Source organism: Sylvia atricapilla, chromosome 16 (genome assembly GCF_009819655.1).
Source record: "Sylvia atricapilla isolate bSylAtr1 chromosome 16, bSylAtr1.pri, whole genome shotgun sequence".
NCBI lineage: Eukaryota > Metazoa > Chordata > Aves > Passeriformes > Sylviidae > Sylvia > Sylvia atricapilla.
Window position 1 is genome coordinate 9072763 of NC_089155.1, and position 18555 is coordinate 9091317.

The following is an 18555-nucleotide window of genomic DNA, read 5'->3' on the forward strand; positions in this document are numbered from 1 at the left end:
GCACTGTGAGGTCAGCTCAGCTAGGTAAGCTAACCTGGGGCTGCCAGGAGATGCAGAAGCATCAGATGTGAAGAGTGTGGAAGGAATTCAGGCAGAAATGGTACAGGATCTTGTCAGACATGTTAAAAGCTGGGAACAAAGGAAGATCTGTTGGGTTTTGAAGTTCACTTTGGGGTTATGAAGTTCATATTTTTCAGTTGCTTGTGTTGTTGTGCTGGGAAGAGCCTGGCAGGACACTTAGTGCTGCCTTGTTTTTACCTTGTTCCTCTGGAGCTACAGGGTTCATCTCCCAAACCCAAAACTTGAGGGTTCTTTTCTCTGGTTGAAGAAACCACTAACAGAACGTTCTTTGGTCTGTGTCTAAACTGTGCTACAGGATGGTGAAATTGTTTTGCTGCAGGGCTGCCTCAGGAATGGTTCTCACCACAGCAGCCTGACTGGGAAATATGCTTATGTCAGATAATAGGAGGAAATTCTTCCTTGTGAGGCTGGGGAGGCCCTGGCACAGGGTGCCCAGGGAAGCTGTGGCTGCCCCGTGCTTGGAAGTGTTCAAGGCCAGGCTGGACAGGGCTCGAAGCAACCTGGGATAGTGGAAGGTTCTTGAGATCTCTTCCAAACCATTCCATGATTCCGTGAAGGAATATCAAGCCAATGTGCTTTTATCTGTGCCAGCATTTTTGGGGAGTGGGGATCTCCAAAACGAAGTTTTCCATTGATTTCATACAGCCTCCATCTGACAGCGTGTCCGACACTCTCAGGGTAATCAGAGATCTCTTTGTGACTCTTCCCTTCAGGACAGCGAACTCCTGACATTCAACATCTCCCGGCACCAGTCCTGGTGGAGTGAAAATGGCCCTGGCTGTGTAAGGAAAGAGGCTTCCATGTCAGGCATCAAGGGGCTGGATAACCATTCCTACATCTCAGTGATCGGCTGTGCCCTGGAGTACCGCTACATCGAGGTCATGCACAGCTCCTTCCAGATCCTCATCGCGGTGAGTGCCGCCCGGAGGGGCAGCAGCTCCTCAGGAGATGCTCTTTGGTTCTGTTTTGTTTTATTTTTTGCAGGCACAGAGGTGTTTTTGGTATTGGCTGATTGCGGAAGCCTCTGTAAATGTGTTTTGTTTGACTGTTCCCCTGTTCTCTCTTATGAAAAATACCTCTCGGAACAGTTGGAGATGGGTATCGGCCACCTGAGGCCTGAAGTCATGCATCTGTGCAACCATGCAGTAACAAAGGGGTCTGAATCCCTGTTGGGGTGTGGGAATTCATGTTGTGACAAGGACAGAGACCCTTCTGGAGGAGGGTCAAAAGAAAAAATTCTGACAGGACAAGAGGAAATGGCATCAAATTGCAGCAAGGGATCGTTGGATACAGGGGACAATTTCTGCACAGAAAGGGTTGTAAACCACTGGAACAGACTGCTCAGGGAAGTGGTGGAACCACCATACCTGGAAGTGTTCAAAAAATGTGTGGATATAGCATGTGAGGACACGGTTTAGTGATGAATGTGGTGGTGATGCTTGGTTGGTGATTGACTTGATCTTAAAAGGCTTTTTCCAACTTTAATTCCATGTTTCTATGAAGGATTGCTCTTACTCCCCATGACTCTGTGATGGGTGATGGTGCACATTCGTTGTGAAGAATCTCCAGAAAATAAAATCAACTTTTAGGAGGCAGTAAGCAGCATATTTTCCTTCTGCTGATACCCAAGATATAGTCACTAGATGTTTTCATCCACTCTTTCCTCATCACGGTCTTCCTCAGGCTTTTGAAAGCACTCTGCAAAAATGCAGTGCCCTTAACTTTCACTGTTAATTGTTTCTCACTTTTCTGTGAAATTAACTGAAACAAAAAGTCCATTGTGCCTCTCACTTCTGTGGTGCTCTTGCATTTTGTAGCCCACATCTCTAATCTGCTTTGGTTTGTTACTTTGAGCTTAAATGGCTTTAGTTACAAATGTGAACTGGGGAACCATTAATGTTTTGGCTATAAAAAGAAAGGTGACTTGCCCTGTTTAAATGCGGAAGGATAACAAATAGAGATTTTTCCACATTTCTGGAGTGCCACATACTTCTCTGCACGCCTTTGGTACAGCTTTCTACTGTCCTGATCCTGCATTTCCTATTAGCTGGGATGGTCTGTGTGACCCAGTGAACTGCAGAGAGGGGGGAAGGCTCAGGCTCCTTTCTTGCCATGTCCCAGAGAAGAGGCAGAAGCTCCTGTTTCCTGAGTTGGATGGGCTCCCTGGCACGTGTGCTGGCTGTTAATAATCTGTCAGTTCTCCTTCGGGGCAGATGATCTGCATGAGTCTGTCTGTGAGCTGCTTCTGAGCCTGTGTGGGAGAAAGGCAAACCTGTGTGTCCAGGAGGAAACCTGGTGTCTTTCAGAGAGGGATTTTAGATGGAGCTGTACCTGAGTTTGGTGAAACAAGGGCAGACTTTGCAGTCAAAATATCCCTTTTTAAAGCACAGAGGTTTCTCACTCTTAGCTTCCATCCTGAGCTGGCACAACCCCTGTGCCCTGGGCTAGAGGTTGAGCCAACAAATGGTCCTGAGTTTGTTTAGAGTAGATCTTTGTTTTTTTGGCAGCTTACTGACTTAGGCACGTGGCCCTGGGCTAAGTGATCTCCCTGATATATGGGACTATCTGTGGCAGTGGTTTTTCCTTTGCTTCTTCCCAAAGGCACATGACAATATTCTCTGTGCATCTGCAGAACACCACTAAGGGCCAGATGGGGAGACAGGAGGGAAATATAAGACAAAATCAGATTTAGGGAAATACTTTCTCTCTCTTTCTCCCTGAGATTTAAGGTGCAATAAATTTTTGAGTCCTAAAACCTGGAAATGGGGTTGAAAATACGTGTAAGCAAGAAACCCATATGGGCTGAGCTATGCAGTGAACTAAATTTCTACTTGTCCTGTAATAAAAGCAGAGTATTGAAGCCCCAGGTCTGCAGCTGCTGCTGCCTCTGAAATGCTCATGCAATTTTGTCATGTACTGGGAGAAATGGAGCTTTTCCCCTCTTCTTTGAGGTCAGGCAAAAAGCAAATCTTCTTTCTCCCTCAGACCTTGCCTGGAAGCAGTCAGCCAGTTCTCTCCCTTTTTACTCTCTGAGGGTCAAACTCTTTGATCCCTGCCAGTATCTTTTTCTGTTCTCTTTATCTCACTTTGAGGCAGGTTTTATTAGGGGCAGCTGTCCCCAGAGTGCTGGCAGGTACAGTGCTGCAGACAGGCAGGGACACAGATCAATAGCACAAAAACACAACCAGCAACTTGAAGGCTCAGGGGATGCAGCAAGAGACGTGACCTAGTTCCCTCCTTGTCTGAGACCAGAACAGTCAGTTCCCTGTTAGGAAGGGCAAGGGACAGGCAAAATTGCACTCTCAGTAGTTTGGTTTTGCTTTTTCTGATGGTTTTTTGAAGTTGTGGGGTGAGGGGGTGTGTTCTGCTTGGGTTGGTTTTCACCCCAGATACAGCACTGTGAAATCCATGCTGTTTGAATATGCCGTTCCCGACTCTGAGCACTTTATTTCTTTTTTCTGGAAGTTCCAGTTCCTTGAGATTAGTGAGGGACTGTGCTATAGTGTTATGTACTTGGGGCAAGGCTCCCTGAATTCAGTCTGGCATGCCAAAGGAGAGGGAGAACAAACCTGGACCCATATGGTGAGCACAGTGTTGGCTGTCAGCTTGACTCCTGCTGATTATATCATCCTGCTCCTGGGCATACATTTGAGGATACATAAGGTCTCAGTCTGCTTTTGCTCAGAGCTTGTCTGTACTCCTTGAAGGCAAAAGCAATTCCTTTAATCTGGAATGCAATCAAACTTGGGCATATTAGTCACCACATATGATACAAGTTGCTGTAGGGCCCAGTATGAAAATCTTTCTCAATGCTTTAGAACAAAACACAAGGGAGGTAAAAGCTCATTGTGGCAACATCTAAAAGCCTGTCCTGGTATAGAAATCAACTGCAAAGATAATCCTACCAACCCAGGTAGGAAATGCAGCAGCAACTCCTTTGTCAAGATGAGAATCTGCTTTGCTTTTGCCTTAGCAAGGATTCATCCTGCACGTCCCCAGCTCACCAGCCAGCAGGGAGAGGAGCGATTCCCAGCTCTGAAATACCTGGCATAGCTCTGGGCTCTCCATATGGTGCTTCTGGGAGTGGGGAGGGTTGGGCTTTTCCTGAGGCTGCACTGAAAGGGGTAGAAATTGGAAATGTCTTCCCAGCTGGCAGAACTCGCTGCCTGCCTGTCTGTTGTTTTCACTCAGACTGACAGGTTGGAAGGTTCCCAGGGAGGCAGCAAGGCAAGCCTTGACAGCAGATGTTATATGAGAACCAGTGTACAAGAGAATGCCTTGCTCTCTTGGCAGAAGGTAGATTTTCAGTGGTTGTAATTGCATCCAAAGAGTAAAGAAGGTCAAGGAATTAAAGGATTTTGATTGCCTCTCTTCGGCTATCTGGTCACAATAGCTCTTTCACAAGCTGGAATTTTGCTTTCTCATAGCAGGTTTCCCTTCATTTTCCCCTCTTGCACTGATGCCAGTGTGCACCTTTCATTAGCTCTGGTTAGGAGTGAAGCCTAGAAGGCATCTCCCTGAAAGAAGAGACTTTGCACCTATTCTCTGTGGTGGAAAAAGCAGTGGCAAGTTTGTCTATTGAGAGAAGAGCTGGAGATTCTTCACTAGGACAGGGGTAGACTACAGCTAAGATCTTACACAAGTAACAGTAACACCTCCTAAAATTCGCCTTCCCTTCCTTTATGTATTTTGCACACTTGCAGCCAGCTGGTCCCTTTCTCCAGGTTTTTCTCTAATTTATTCCTTCTGGCTCCAGCGCCTTCACTCAACACTGCTGTTTTAAACTCTCTATTAAAAAGTTAACTTCAGAGGACTGAAGGGCAGGGGGATGCTCAGACATCTGTTTCCCTCATTCCCTTGGGGCAGACTTGTCTCTTCCAGTCTTCCCCACTCTGATTGCCTGCAGAGTGCTTGGGGCACCCCAGCTCCATCCTCTCTTGGGGACAGGGTGTGCGTTCCCAGGCTGACAGAACACACCTGCCCTCAACATGTGTTCCTAATAAAAAGCTTAATCGGATCCTTCTGCAGCTTGGAGAAAGCTGGTACTGCACATGCAGAACAAGCAGAGAAACAGCAGCAGAGGCTAAAGCCCTAGAACATTCTTTGGGGAATTAGAGCAGTGGCTTAGTGTCATTTTACATCGCTGACGTTTCCCCTCCTTTTCCACCTGCCCGATGTAATTTGCAAAGATCCAGGAATTATTGGTATTTCCCTGGGATACAGAGCTTAAAGCCCTCCTTTGTATTGAAATCAGCAGGAGCGAGGGTGAAATTATTCCAAATTGTTGACTTCTGTGAAGCTTCCACAGGAGTTCTTTGTTAATTGCTGATAAACTGGGTGATGTTTGGGGGCTCAACACATCGTTATCAAAGATGCAGTCAGAAGGGAATTTTGAGTGTTTCTTGGAGTCTCCTCGTTCCACACTCCAGCAGACTCTTCCAGGGGAAAGACTGGACAATAGGAGCAGCACTTCTCCTCCTTAGCTCTATTCATAATTTATTCCAAAGGTGAGACATGGGGATTCCTGTGAGTTCAGTTAACCCTTGACATTATTTAAGCTGAGGTTATTTAATTACAGATGAATGCTTTAGAGTATTTAATTATAGTTTAGGTCAGCACACAAAAACCTGAAATTCATATTTATATTGTACATCTCCTCCCCCCTTGCCACTGAAACTCTCCTGTTCTGGCCAGATCATAAGACAAAGCTTATTTGAATAGAAATTTCCATTAATTAAGCAAGGGGTTTTTATTGCTGAAATGCATCTAAAGAAGGAATGGATTATAAAGTCAATAAAAAGTAAATTTTAAACACCAAGCAGATGATTTTGAAACAAGCCAGAAGATGGAAAGAATAAAAAAAAAAACCCTCCACTCCAATGGAGCTGGAATTAGAGATTTAGGAAAGTTCACTTAATTCACTAGTTTTTGATTGGTTGATTTATTTTTCTGAATACAAAAAGTCACCTTAGTCATAAAGTGAAAAATGTATGGGGTGAGCAGAGTGATGGTTGAGGGTTACGGGGCATTAATTTCTGTGCAAAACAAACTTCCCAAGTCAATCACATTGCTTGGTGCTTCTGAACCGTGAACAATGTCCAGAGCTTTGTCAGGTGTGCTGTGACAGTACAGCTGATAATCGCTCTCAACTCTGCTCATAAACTGGGCAGGTAAATCATTTTCATTGTTAATTCTATCAGGAGTTTCCTGACACAGGTACCACATAAGATTTGTGTCTACGTGTTACAGAGCATTATAACGGTGAGTGGATTTAGGGCTGCCACTTGGCGTGGCTGTTAACCCAAAGTTCCCACTCTGAGAGGTGATGGGAAATCTGGGGAGGGAGAAAACCGTCCTAGAGTTTCCTTGGAATCCGGGTGTGTATTCAGGATGTGTCTTTCCTGCCTGGATATTCGTGTGTGTGTGTGTGTAAATTGTGTGATTTCCCCTGATGTAAGAGGCGGGATCTTACAACGCTAAAAATGCTCGAGCAAGTACAGAGGATGTGTGTCAGCACAGCCCGAATTTGTTACTTGGGTTCAAATGCCTTTATGCTGGAGATCAGGGTGTGCAGAAGGGTGGTTGGACATCTCTTGGAGTGCTGGGACGTGCAGGAAGCACTCTTGTTTTCCCAAAAGCATCTGGGTCGGATCCCGCGGGCCGGGGATGAGCGGGTGTGTCCGGGCTCCGGGGAGCGGCCCCGGGGCTTCAGCACCACGGCCAGAGCCGGGCCCGGAGTCTGCGGCGTTTAGGGGGGAAAGTGTCCGGGGCCATGGAGCTCCCCCAGCACTGCCAAGCCCACCCCTAAACCTGTCCCCAAGTGTCACATCTACTTGTCTTTTACATCGCTCCAGGGATGGTGACTGCACCAGTGCCCTGGGCAGCCTGTGCCTGGGCTGGATAACCCTTTTAATTATGAAATATTCCCCAATATCCAATCTAAAGCTCCCCTGGCACAACTTGAGGCCGTTTCCTGTTGTCTGCTTGTTTCTTGGGAGAAGAGAGAGACCCTTACCTGGATAAAACCTCCTTCCAAGGAGTCACAGGGAGCATTAAAGTCCTTCCTCAGCCATTCCTCATCACACTTGTGCTCCGGACCCCTCCTCAGCTTTGTTGCTCTGACCTGCCCAAAAACTGACATAAACTTCAGGAGGAAAAAAAAAAAAAAAAAAAAAAGTAAAAAAAAAAAAAAAGGAAAAAAAAAACCAACACCAAAAAACACATTTTCCAGGTTTTATTGTATTACAGTACAAGCAATAGGAGAGAGGAAAAATCTCTGATACTCTGTTTGCTTTTGATTTGTGTCTTAAACAGTGATAATTCTAAAAGGCAGCAGGTACAATTAAAATGGCCACTGCATGTGGCCAGAGGATTCATGCTTCCCTGTAGCTCACAGCAGCTTAGCCTGAAGCAGCCTTGGTTCCAGAAATGCCCAGCAGAGGAATGAGGGAGTCCTCAGAGCTGCCTGTCCTCCACTGAGGTTCTGGGATGTGCTCCCATAAGGCCCACCCAAGAGGAAAGCAGTGAGCTGCCTTCTCTTTCAGATGATTATAGAAAAATCTTCAAGGAAGAGCAGGATTCAGTGATGCCACTAAAACCTTCCATTTCCTCCCAACAAGGCGTGTTTTGTCAGGGAGAGCTGGAGAAACCACAAACATTGTATAGCTCCCCAGCAGAAATCTCATTATCTTGCCTTTTGTTTTCGGGTGTGATGTATTTTTCTGTCATATTAAAAATGAATGGACTCTACTTTTCAAGCCCTCCCATGCATCATCCTGTCTCCACTTGGAGTGAGTCACTGTGTGTTACAGGCTGACTCTTGTTCCCAGGAATTGAGTTCACAGTGGAAAACAATTACGCCTCACAATAACTTTACTAACGCAGTTACTGTCAACCAGGATCTCGCTAAGTGGGGTGTTATGTAAAGATGGAAAATGAAGGATGGAGAGGATATTTGATTAACAGGAAGAAGGCAAAGCAAAATAAGACCCTGCTGCATCTGTAATGCGTAACTCCCATAGTACCAGGAGTTTGTTTCTCTGTTTAGGCTGAGGAACAACTTTATAGTGAGCCTGAAGGAGGGGGCTCTGATGCTTTATAGCTTCTAGAAACTATTGAGTTACTAAAGATTTTGGCATCTCCGAGCATTTCTGCCAGTACAGCAACATTCTTATGGTTAACTAATTTCTTGTCTCATCTGCATAAAAACTACTCACCTCTAATTGGTAATTTACCCCATGTGACAGGAATGCTGAGCTGATGAGTTCTTGTCATTGAAACAATGTCTCCTGGACATTGTTGTCTGGCCCACGAGGCCCTCTCCCGTGTCTCCATCATTTCTTACAGAGAGTTAACTTAGCACAGCAGTTGCAGTTTCAACAAAGCCAACCCATGTCCTTGCTAGTCATTCAAGCAACTGAAGGTGCTACTCTGAAGGTGAGGATGGGTCTTGCAAGTTTTCCTTCTCGAGTTTTGGGGGTGCTCCATCACACCCACACCTGCCCCCTTGCCTGCAGCAAATATAACTTGGCTCCACAGTTACTGAAATGCTGCCAAGCTGAGTGTAAATAGTGCCTGTTGAAGTTCTGCCCAGTGGGTTCTGACCAGGCTCACACTGGCTGATGCTAAAATGATTTCTCCTCTCTCTTTTCCAGCTGGTGGGCTTTGTCTATGCCTGTTACGTGGTTAGTGTTTTTACAGAAGAAGAAGACAGCTGTAAGTATTTATCAACAGATCCCTTGGCAAAGGTTTTAGTAAATTTTATTTCCCTCTCAGATGTTTGTCTGTCAGGACTGAGCTGCCATCAGACTTCTTTCCATCTCTGCCTCTGTGTGTTATGGCACTAATTACCCTTCAAGGATCAGCTATTTTTTCTGTGAGGTTTTTTTTCCCCGTGTCACTCTGTTAGATGCTGTAATTCTGCTACACTTAGGGCACAAAAAGAGCTTGGTTTTGGCTTCTCAGCTGGACTTAGCTTTAGAGAAACTGGGCAGCTGCTTCTGTTCTCAAGCTCATACAGCCTGAGAAGAATGGTTCTGAAATATTACTGCTGTGATTAAAAGCACCTACAACAAAGCTTTCAGCCCAGGGCTCAAGTGGGAGACCTGCTGAGCCTCTTGTGCCACAAGCTGAGCATGAAGCAGATCATGAGAGTTCTTGCCAAGAACCAATCTGACCACTTAATTTAAGAGCAGAGGAAGTGCTGTGTTTGAATTACGAGGAGGAAGGAGCCAGCTCTCTCGTGTTGGGGACACAAATCTCTTCAGTGACAGCCAGTCACTATGACACGTGTCAGGGGAAAGACTCACAGGTCTGTGGGGTCTGTGCAGGTACCCACCTGCTCCTGGATTGCTTTGTCCCTCTAAAACACCCTTTGAGACCAATAATTTTACAAACAGAAAAATGGATGCATGGAGTTAAAGTAAATGCAAAGTTAGACTTGTTTGGCAGTGTGTTGGGTCTAGGCCAGTTTACTCCAGCAGAGGATCTCATCCAAACGCTTTACATCCAAGTGTCAATTCTTTTAAGGCATTGATTAGGTTTGTGCAAGTAGCTTTGTTGTTTTAAAGAGCAGCTGGCATGGAGGAGAGCTGGAAAACAACAGCTTTGAACTGAGTATTTGAAAGTATGTGAAGAATGTGTTTTCATAGGAGTGAGAGGAGATGCATTACTTATCTGCCTTGTCCTTATGTTTTTTTCTTCCTTCCTTCCTGGCTGAACTCATTCTCCTGGCTTTATTGATCATTTCTTTAGAGCTTGGCAGTGCACTTAGAGAAGGTGCTACATTATAGTAATATTTTTTAAATTAGGCTATAGCTCTTCTATTAGCTAAATAGCTCCAGTTCTGAGCCCCTGCTGAATATTGTAAAGCAATAACTTGACAGAACTCATTTTTATAGCAGGGAACTGTTAGGAGAGGCAACAACATGGAAGGAAGCTTTATCTAAGAAACACAGAGCTGGTAATTTCAGGATATGTATTTTTTTTCCCCACTAACAAATTTACTTTCCCTCCCAGTTTCCCAGCTTGGAGTTAAAATGCCAGCTTGAATAATTAACAGTGACAAACCATCAATATTTCACACTCACAGGGGTAGATCCTTCCAGTGACCTGAATAAATTTGAGCTGCGTTTTAATTTTCTCTTCCATTTGTGGTTTCCTTTAAATGTTGCTTTGATATGCAGCATGAAGTAATTATAAGTGCTGAGGCACATTAATCAGGAAGCTCATGCTAACGTGATTTTCATGAGAAAACACAGCAGTAGGGACCTACTAAAGCTGAATTGTGGGCAAGAATATTTTAGATGTGCTAATGCAATGAATGTGTTGAATCACAAGGAACCACACTTAAGATTTATTATTTTTTTGGTAGTGTCTTGGATTTTGGGTGCCCTCATGCTTGCATGTTCAGAGGGTAGGACTTGTGTTTGTTCAAGGTACTCGATAGTTACTGAAAACTGAAGTTCTTTAAAGTTCCCCAGTTTAGGCATATAACTGAGGTAATAAAGTTAATATCTTGGGGATTTTTAAATGGCAGCCTGTTTTGATTTTGGAATACTCAAATGCTTTCAAAAGTGGCTGAGAAAAGGTAAAGTTTCACTGCAACTATTTGGCAATTATCCCCACAATTAACTTAGAACCTCTACAGATTTCACCCATTACCTGTCAGTTGTCTCAAAATCACAGTATCAGCATGAAGCTTTCCATCAAGATGGAATTTGTCAGAATCTGTTGTCCTTAGGTTTCTAAATGTACTTTAAGAAGTTCAAGTTTTTTCACATCCAGTATATTAGTAAAAATTTTTTCTATTATTTGATCAGCAAAACCCTCAAACCTCTTCAGCCTAAATTTAAAATAATAGTGCCACCTTCAGGAAAGAAAAACAAGCAGGCACATAAATAGTTAATAAAACTCTCCATTTTTTTTAATGGCAGTTGGACAGGATGGTTTTCACACTTTCATGTAAAATGTACTAATTTGGCACCAAAAAAAGGATCCAAACTGGGTCTGTTTTAAAGGGTTTTGCAAGGCCTGAGAGGTCAGTCACAAATCAGAGCACCTCCTGCCCTGACTGTGCTGGCCAGCTCTGTGCTGCAGGCTTGGCCTCAAGTCCAGGGAGCTGAGACAGCCTTGGAAAATTCTTCCCTGGTTACTGAGGGAATTGTCACTCTGAACTGTCCCCTCCATGAGCTCTGGAGAAGGGAAGCATTGTTCCCATTCCTGCACAGTTAAAAGAAATTGAGTTGGCAGTGGGGATGCGAAAAATACCAGAGCTGGAGATAATGAGGTGGTTGCAGTTTTCCAAAGCTGCCGTTGTCTTGCAGGAAAGACAAGTGGGGCAAGAAAATTCTCACTTCACTGTGTGACCTTCACGGGGAGTGCTGTGCTGCCAGCTTCTCCCTGGCATGGGCTCAAGAGCCGTTCCCCAGCTTCCTCCCCTCGGCTCTGGCTTTGTCTGCTCCTCTCACGTGCAGTCACAGAGTGGTGGAAATACCCAAGGAGGCTTTTCTAGAGCCTTTTGTTAGCTCTGCTTAAGGTTTTGTGTTAGCTGGAATCTCCTCTTTGGCACGCTCGCCCATCCCAGGAGATCCCAGAAATCCATACCTGAAAAAAATCACTTTTCTGTTCTGTCATTAATTTTTTTTGTGTTTATGCCATGACATGCACCAAGCCTTTCTTTCATTTCCTTTCAACTTTCTGGCCACGTTTGTTTGTTTATTTGAGTTTCGATTTTTTTTCAGTTGATTTCATTGGTGGATTTGATCCATTTCCTCTCTACCATGTCAATGAAAAACCCACCAACCTTTTGTTCAAGCAGACATACCTGTAAGTATCATCTGTGCTAAAAGACTCCACGTGCTTCTTGCTTTCATGGCTCAGGGGTACCACATGAAAAAAAAACCACAGGGGTTTTCCCTCCTTGCAGGTTGCTTTTCAGGCATGGAAGAAATGAACAAATTGACACCAGAAGGTGAAGCTGCTCTTTCTCATCTCCACAATTATTTTAAATTCTGTTGCCTCCAAGAATTGAGCCTTCCACTTGTGGGGCAGCCCAAGAGTTCAGCTGAGAGCAGAAAAGGGAGTTGTCCACAGCAGCTTCTCTCATACCAATAATGAAAGGCCACTGTTGAATTTCCATTTCTGCCCTCTGAGGCAAAAGATCATAATTTCACTCTGTCCACTTAAAAGCTGGTTCTTAATGAGATTCTCAAGCACAAAGGCCAGTTCTGTCTGTTTTAAGCAGCAATGAGATCTGATTTTATATTCTTTAAATTGATCTGCAGGAGGCAGTTCAACACATGGAAGTTTTTCACAGCAGCTGCTGAGGGAGGCTGTTTTTCAGGAACAATGTTACCAGAGTCCTGCCAAAAAGAAGGATGTGAGGATGGTGGGAAAGAGCAGGGCCGAGGGAAGAAAAACTTCCCTGAGGTAGATTGGTAGATGTGCCCCTCTAATTTCATAAGGACTTACTGCCCACTTTGTCACTGCAGCACAAGATCAGGAATACAAGTAATTTTTGCAAAGCCATTAAATTCTCTGTAACTTTGGGGGTTCCATAGTGTTGTTACAAGAGATGCTACAGGAGATTAAATATTGATTTCTCTCTCATTTTGTCACAGTGGGGTGGAATTTTTCATAGTCTGCAGAAACTGTGCAGCTTTAAGCAGCTCCCTGATTTACTAGCTGGATGCAGCAGTGTGCTGAAGAAGCATCACATTTTTACAGTACAGGATTTGGGCTGCTTTTTACTTAAAATGACCAGTTCTGCTTGTGAAAGAAGCTATCACTTCCAAATGAAGATTCCTGCATGGGGAGATTGTAACATGAAGAGAAGTTAGCCATATAAAACTTTCTTCCAGGGCCTCAGTAAGAGGGGAAGCTGCTGCTCAAGCCCACAGATAATTTTGTTGTTCCTCCCTCCCGTTCTTTAGCCCATCACTTCTCTGTTGATGTTTTCTGCCAGTACAAAATAATATTTCTTTCAGGCTAACAGGAGGTGAAAACAGCTGCTGAGCTGTAGATAATGTGACCCTCTATAAATTTCAGCAGCCACCAAATAGCAATTTTTGTTTATTTATTTCAGCCTGTTGCCTTTTTTCCATGTGTGTGAATGGGAGTGAGGGGAGAAAGGGATAATTAATTCCCAGGTTATGGAGTGTTGCAGGCTGGGGCACTGACTGCCAGCTGCCCTTGTCCTGCTGTGGAAATCGTTTAGTGATGACTTGAATGCTTTTTTAAATATATATATATATCTCGTTCAAGAAGATGAGAAACAACAAATACATCCAGCTTACCTGAAATTTAAGTTTACACAAGAGTAAACATTGTCTTTCTGGTTTGAACTCCTTTTGAAATGCTGAATGAAACCAAATTTGTTCTACAACTGATCACTTGGAGCCAACTGCAAGCAGGAACTTCAATTTTAGGATGGCATCACCTCCCTTGGCTGCAGTCAGATGCATTTTCTGGGCTGCCACTCTTCTCTAACAGGATCACTTCCTTCATTCCCTAATGGAATTATCATATTCACTCCAGTTTTACCTATCCTTCTCTGATGAGATCACACTTTCCTCCCACTGTGCCCTTTCCTGCATTTTTCTCTGCTCTCTCTTCTTTGTATCTCTAAATTCAAGAGTTTTTAGAGATCTGAGACCCCACAGAACAATGACATGAGCCGCTAAATTCAGTGTTCAAACTGTGCACCCCAGATCTGGCCTTCAGCTTCCAGCCACAGCACTGAAAGGAGTTCCTAAATACCTTTGCCTCCTGCTAGGAGGAAAAAACACCTCCCCAAACTGTTACTGATAATAGGGACTTCCACACCGTAATCCAGTCATGTCCCAGCTTTATCAAAATGATCTCCCTGACCTCAGCTGCAAGCCTCCAGTTAGTGGAAAACCTCACAATTTTTTCAAGTCACGTGTTATTTTTCTCTTTTAAAAAAAGCCAGCAACAACAATCAACCATCATTTTGGAACTGTTGTTTCCAAAGGCAAGATTCACGAGTGCTTATGTCAATTCACACCTTGAACACTCACACAGCAACCATGGTATTCTAAAAATAAAGTTATTTCTGTTTCAGATTCCCCAACTGCTTTTGCTCCACCTTTCATTGACTCCAGGGGAGTTTGGTTGTGACAGTTACAGTTTGAAGTCACAACCTGAAGTAAAAGATGCTCAAAATATCACAAAAAAAAAAAAAAGTTCTGGAAGTTTTACTGACCAGAAGAATTGCGCTTAATCTCACTTCCGATTACCAATCAAGGCATCACACTAATTATTCAATAATAATAATAATAGATTAGCACTCTTGATAGAAGACATATTAAAGTCATCAGTGCCCAAGTTTCTGTGACAAAGTACTTACCCAAAGGATGGTAAATCACTTCTGGAAATTGCTCACCTGAGGCTAAAAGAGAGCATTTCCAATGAGTTTTTAGGAAGAAAGAGTTGAACTCTTTCTCCTCCCCCAACTGATGCAGAAGTTGAGGCTGTGCCTGTTGGCAGCCCTTGTGCTGCACAGCACAGAACCTCAGCTCTGGGCTGCTTTTCTTCTTCTTTGTTCATTTCTGGTAACAGAATTCTCATCACTTGAGGCAAAAGAGCATTTTTGCACCAATAGCCGTGGAAGTGCTGGCCAAGCCAGCTTTGACATTTCTCACTCAAGCTGTTCTCTCCAAGCCCCTGCACTACCTGCCAAGTACCCAGAGCATCCTGAGCATTTGTCAGCACCTCCTGCCTGCTGAATCCTTTCAGTTTCCTGACATCACTCTCCGAATTTGTTTTGGAAAGCAGCACTGTGCCATCTCAATTGAGGCAGAATAGCCTCAGAGCATGATCTTGTACACAGGGTAGTGCTAAATCAAGAACCTGCTGGATGACAGGAGGTGCCCTCTGTTTATTGAAAAGGTACAGGGACAAGCACTGGATCTTCCTGCCTTGCAAGAGCGTGTTTGTAAGGCCAAGCAATGAACTGCACCTTTGTGAGGCTGCAGCCCCTCACCCTCATCTGGCACCTCAAGCACTTACATCACATGAGGGGCTCCAGAGCTTTAATTTGAGTTGTGTAGCCAGATTTTATGGCCTTTCCTCAGATCTAGCGGTGGAAAGAGCCCTGTGTTAACACAGGGTGTGACTTTTATCAGATGGAGACCTCAGTATCGACAGAGCAGCAACAGGAGGTATTGGTTAATTGAGGGATCTGAGGCTGCAGTTGGCAATTGCTCACTTTAATGGTTCCTGATCAGTCTTTTGTGGGGCACTGTCTGCTGGCCACAGGCACGAAGCAGCTGGGAGCATTAAGGGACTTGTCCCCATACAACCATCATCCTTTACTGGCTTAAAGTGGGTTCTTCAATACACCAATATATACAAGTACACAAATAACATCAAGTCAAAAAGTCAGAATCCAAGACTGAAACACTGGAATAAGACAGAGGGGGAGGAAAACTCCTTATGAATTGTTTTCCCACCTATCTTCTCCATGCTTTGACGAGCAGAATAATTTACAAAGGAAACTTAAACAGGAAAAAAAAAATCCCACTTTGTTCTGAGGAGAGAGAAAACACAAAACAAAACACTTCTGCTTCTCTTTCTAGGTAGACTTTTCCCCAAACAAACAACATGAATTTGCAAACTCTTTTGATCATCCTGAAGCTGCATGTGTAAGAGGTGATGTTTCAGCCAAAAGCATTCACTCACCTTTACTGCTGGCTCCAAAAGTAGATCTGCTTATCCTGCTGCACCTACACCAAAAGCACATCACTGCAATTTCAAGCAGTTCCTTTATCCTAGAGATGACCCTTAGCTTTTTAAGTTCCTAACCAAATTTTATGCAGCTCCAAATGCTGAGGATCCATAGATCTAACACTTGAGCTAACTGCAGCATATTCAGGTCTGACATGTGCATAGCACTCTTTCCAGGCTTGAAGACTACTTAACCACATTACTTCTGAGCTCTCAATCCTATTCCTCATCTGTAGTCAATCATATTTAAAACTCCAGAAGAGGAAAGAAAAAATTGTCTTCATTATTTCCACACCATTTCTGTTATATTAAGAAAGCAATCGAATACTTGCTCCACACTCACCTTTTTCCCCTTTTATAGGCCTGCGTAAATGAAGAGGAGCCAGAGGATGGATCAACCTTGCACTCCACCAAAGGTGCTGCAGGAAACAGTCCCCTGGGGCCTGGATCTTTGGCAGAGGAAATGCAGGATGGTGAACTCCATTCCATTTTTTCGTTCTTTGTCTTCTTTTCAAACGCAATGAATGTACATCCAAGAGTGGCCACGCGGTTGGTTTTTAATTCTCCAAGTGCCCTGATGAACCTTTCCCACCACAGTCTGCTGTACTGGCCCAGAAATGGCCTAAAGACCTCTGGCAGAACAAGTTCACCAAGAGCCTCTCTCAAGAGCTACAGTTGAAGTCGGAGCTGCTTCCTTCGCCACGGATCCAGAAAGAAGGAAGCTCTGTGTGACTGCCTGGGACATTTCACATGTTCTGTAGTTAGTTTCCTCCCCTTTTTCTGAGCAGAGCCTAAATCCCCTAACACAAGCTCATCTCCTCCCTGCCTGTGTAAAACGAGGTGGAGGCTCTTTACACCCAAGTTACTTAGGCATTGTTGGGTTCTAAGTTATAGATGAGAACTTTTCCCTTCTTGGTGCCCACCCCTCCAGGACTCCCTTGCTCGTTCTCTGTAGACATGGCAGTAGGCATTGTCCTGGAGTTCAGGGTTCTGTGGCCCAACTCCTGTAATGCTCAACAGCTGAAAACTAGTGCAGCCATCAGCTCCTCACTCAGCATGCAGCTTCACCCCCTTTTCAACCAGCCCAGCCATCCTTGGAGCAGCTGTAGCTTACTCTGGGCCTGCCCAGCTACATTCAATTAACCCTGGTGTAGCTGAATCCTGCTGCAGGCCACTGGAAAAGGCCAAGTTCCTCATGGATCAGAGGTGGGTCTGCACCTGCCTTCCTCAGCTAGAGCCACACCTATTCCATGGTAAGATCCTGATGGATGGGTTTTGTTTGTGACAGGCTTTTTGAGGGGAGAGAAAGGGCTGACAGGGGAATGGGAGTGTAATTAAGTCGCATTAAAGAGCTGCAGCAATTAATTAAAAAGAAGAACAAAACCAAGTCAGTTTTGTTAGCTGTGTCTCCCAGCATGTTAAGTGTCAAAAAACAGAAGAGGAGCAGTTGTCAGCCAGCCCTGGCCTTTTTGGGCTGGTACTTCAAGTGCTGTTGTAATTCCTTATTGTTTTGCCTAATTTGTTTGGGATTACTTGGCATTTTTTGAGAAGTGCTTTTAAGAAGGGTCAAGCTCGAAGCCATGCTAGGGAGAAGTGTGAGGGAAGAATTTAAAAAAATAAAAACATTAAGTGCTAAATCAAAGACAGAATGATGCAGCTTTTTTTTTTTTTTTTTTTTTTTGTCTCATTCTAAACGACCCAGGAAGTAAAATCCTCTTTTATACTCCCAAATGTATAAGCACTGAGAGAATATTTTTTTGCTTCTATGTGACTTCTATTCCAGATAGAAGATACTCAAATATTCTGAGTTCTGTTTGGGTGCAGCAGCAGGTGAAAATGTTGTTTTCTGTAGGGTGTTTTTCCTCTTCTTTTAGCCACCAAAAACCGCAGCTTCTGACTGAACAAAACAGACAACTAGTTCCATCCTAGTTTAAACCTCAAAGAAAAAAGCTCAGCCCTGACAGCTCTCTGTAACAAAACACAACTGCCTCCCTTATTAATAATAGTGTCATTACCCAGTTAAAAAACACCAGCTACTCTCCATTTCGAGGTCACACACAACAGTGTGCACACACTGTTAACACTTTGTCCACTTCTCCTTTATTCACTTTCTTTCTGGATCACACTCATTCCTTTCTGCCCAGCTGCTGTTCCCTGGAGAGGCAGAAAAACAAAAAGGAGAAGAAGAATACACATCCTCTATTCAATGAGATTTTCCAATTGAAGATTTCGTTTGTTCGGGGCTTTTTAAATTAATCTTTCCTTTTCCCAGTTAGCACTGACTTCACACTTTTTGGGTTTAATATGATTTTGTTTCCTCAGAGAGAGATTATCATCAATCAGATACCAGCAGTCTTTATCAGCCTCGTTTGGGAGCAACCAAAATTCAGCACAGATGGTGAAAAAAGCAGAGTTTCAGCTCTGAATACCTGAAACATTTTACTGGCAGTTTCAGGAAGAATTCCTGTAGATGGTAAGAGAAGGAATCTTCTGGAATTGAGGTCTGCATGTCTTTAACACCACACCTTTCCACCTGACCAAGCTCTGATGGCACTTTCACCAATAAAACTGATAAAAATCACTTGCCAAGTACTATAAAGAGATAAAGCATCAAACTATGCACTTAACAGCATTGCCCCTTGGCTTTAACACACACTGGTGAAGATGAATGAAATAAAAGTGTGCTGAGTGAGTCACTTCAGAGCTACCACTCAACTGCCTGTGTTC

General features: G+C 44.0%; 1 protein-coding gene across 3 annotated transcripts in view; it reads left to right on the forward strand.

Annotated features, from left to right (window-relative positions):
- The window catches only part of NKAIN4 (sodium/potassium transporting ATPase interacting 4), a 50150-nt gene extending 32673 nt beyond the window's left edge, over nucleotides 1-17477 (forward strand). Inside the window, exons 4-8 of one of the 3 annotated variants that reach the window (XR_010744864.1) lie at nucleotides 795-992; nucleotides 8736-8796; nucleotides 11823-11907; nucleotides 15681-15753; nucleotides 16190-17477. Coding sequence is in view for 2 of the 3 variants with exons in the window: in XM_066330858.1 (XP_066186955.1) it covers nucleotides 795-992; nucleotides 8736-8796; nucleotides 11823-11907; nucleotides 16190-16199 (354 nt within the window). In the remaining variant the exon portion in view is untranslated. The remainder of the gene's footprint in view (nucleotides 1-794; nucleotides 993-8735; nucleotides 8797-11822; nucleotides 11908-15680; nucleotides 15754-16189) is intronic. The other 2 variants (XM_066330858.1, XM_066330859.1) reach the window with 2 other exon arrangements.
- The last annotated feature ends 1078 nt before the right edge of the window (nucleotides 17478-18555 follow it).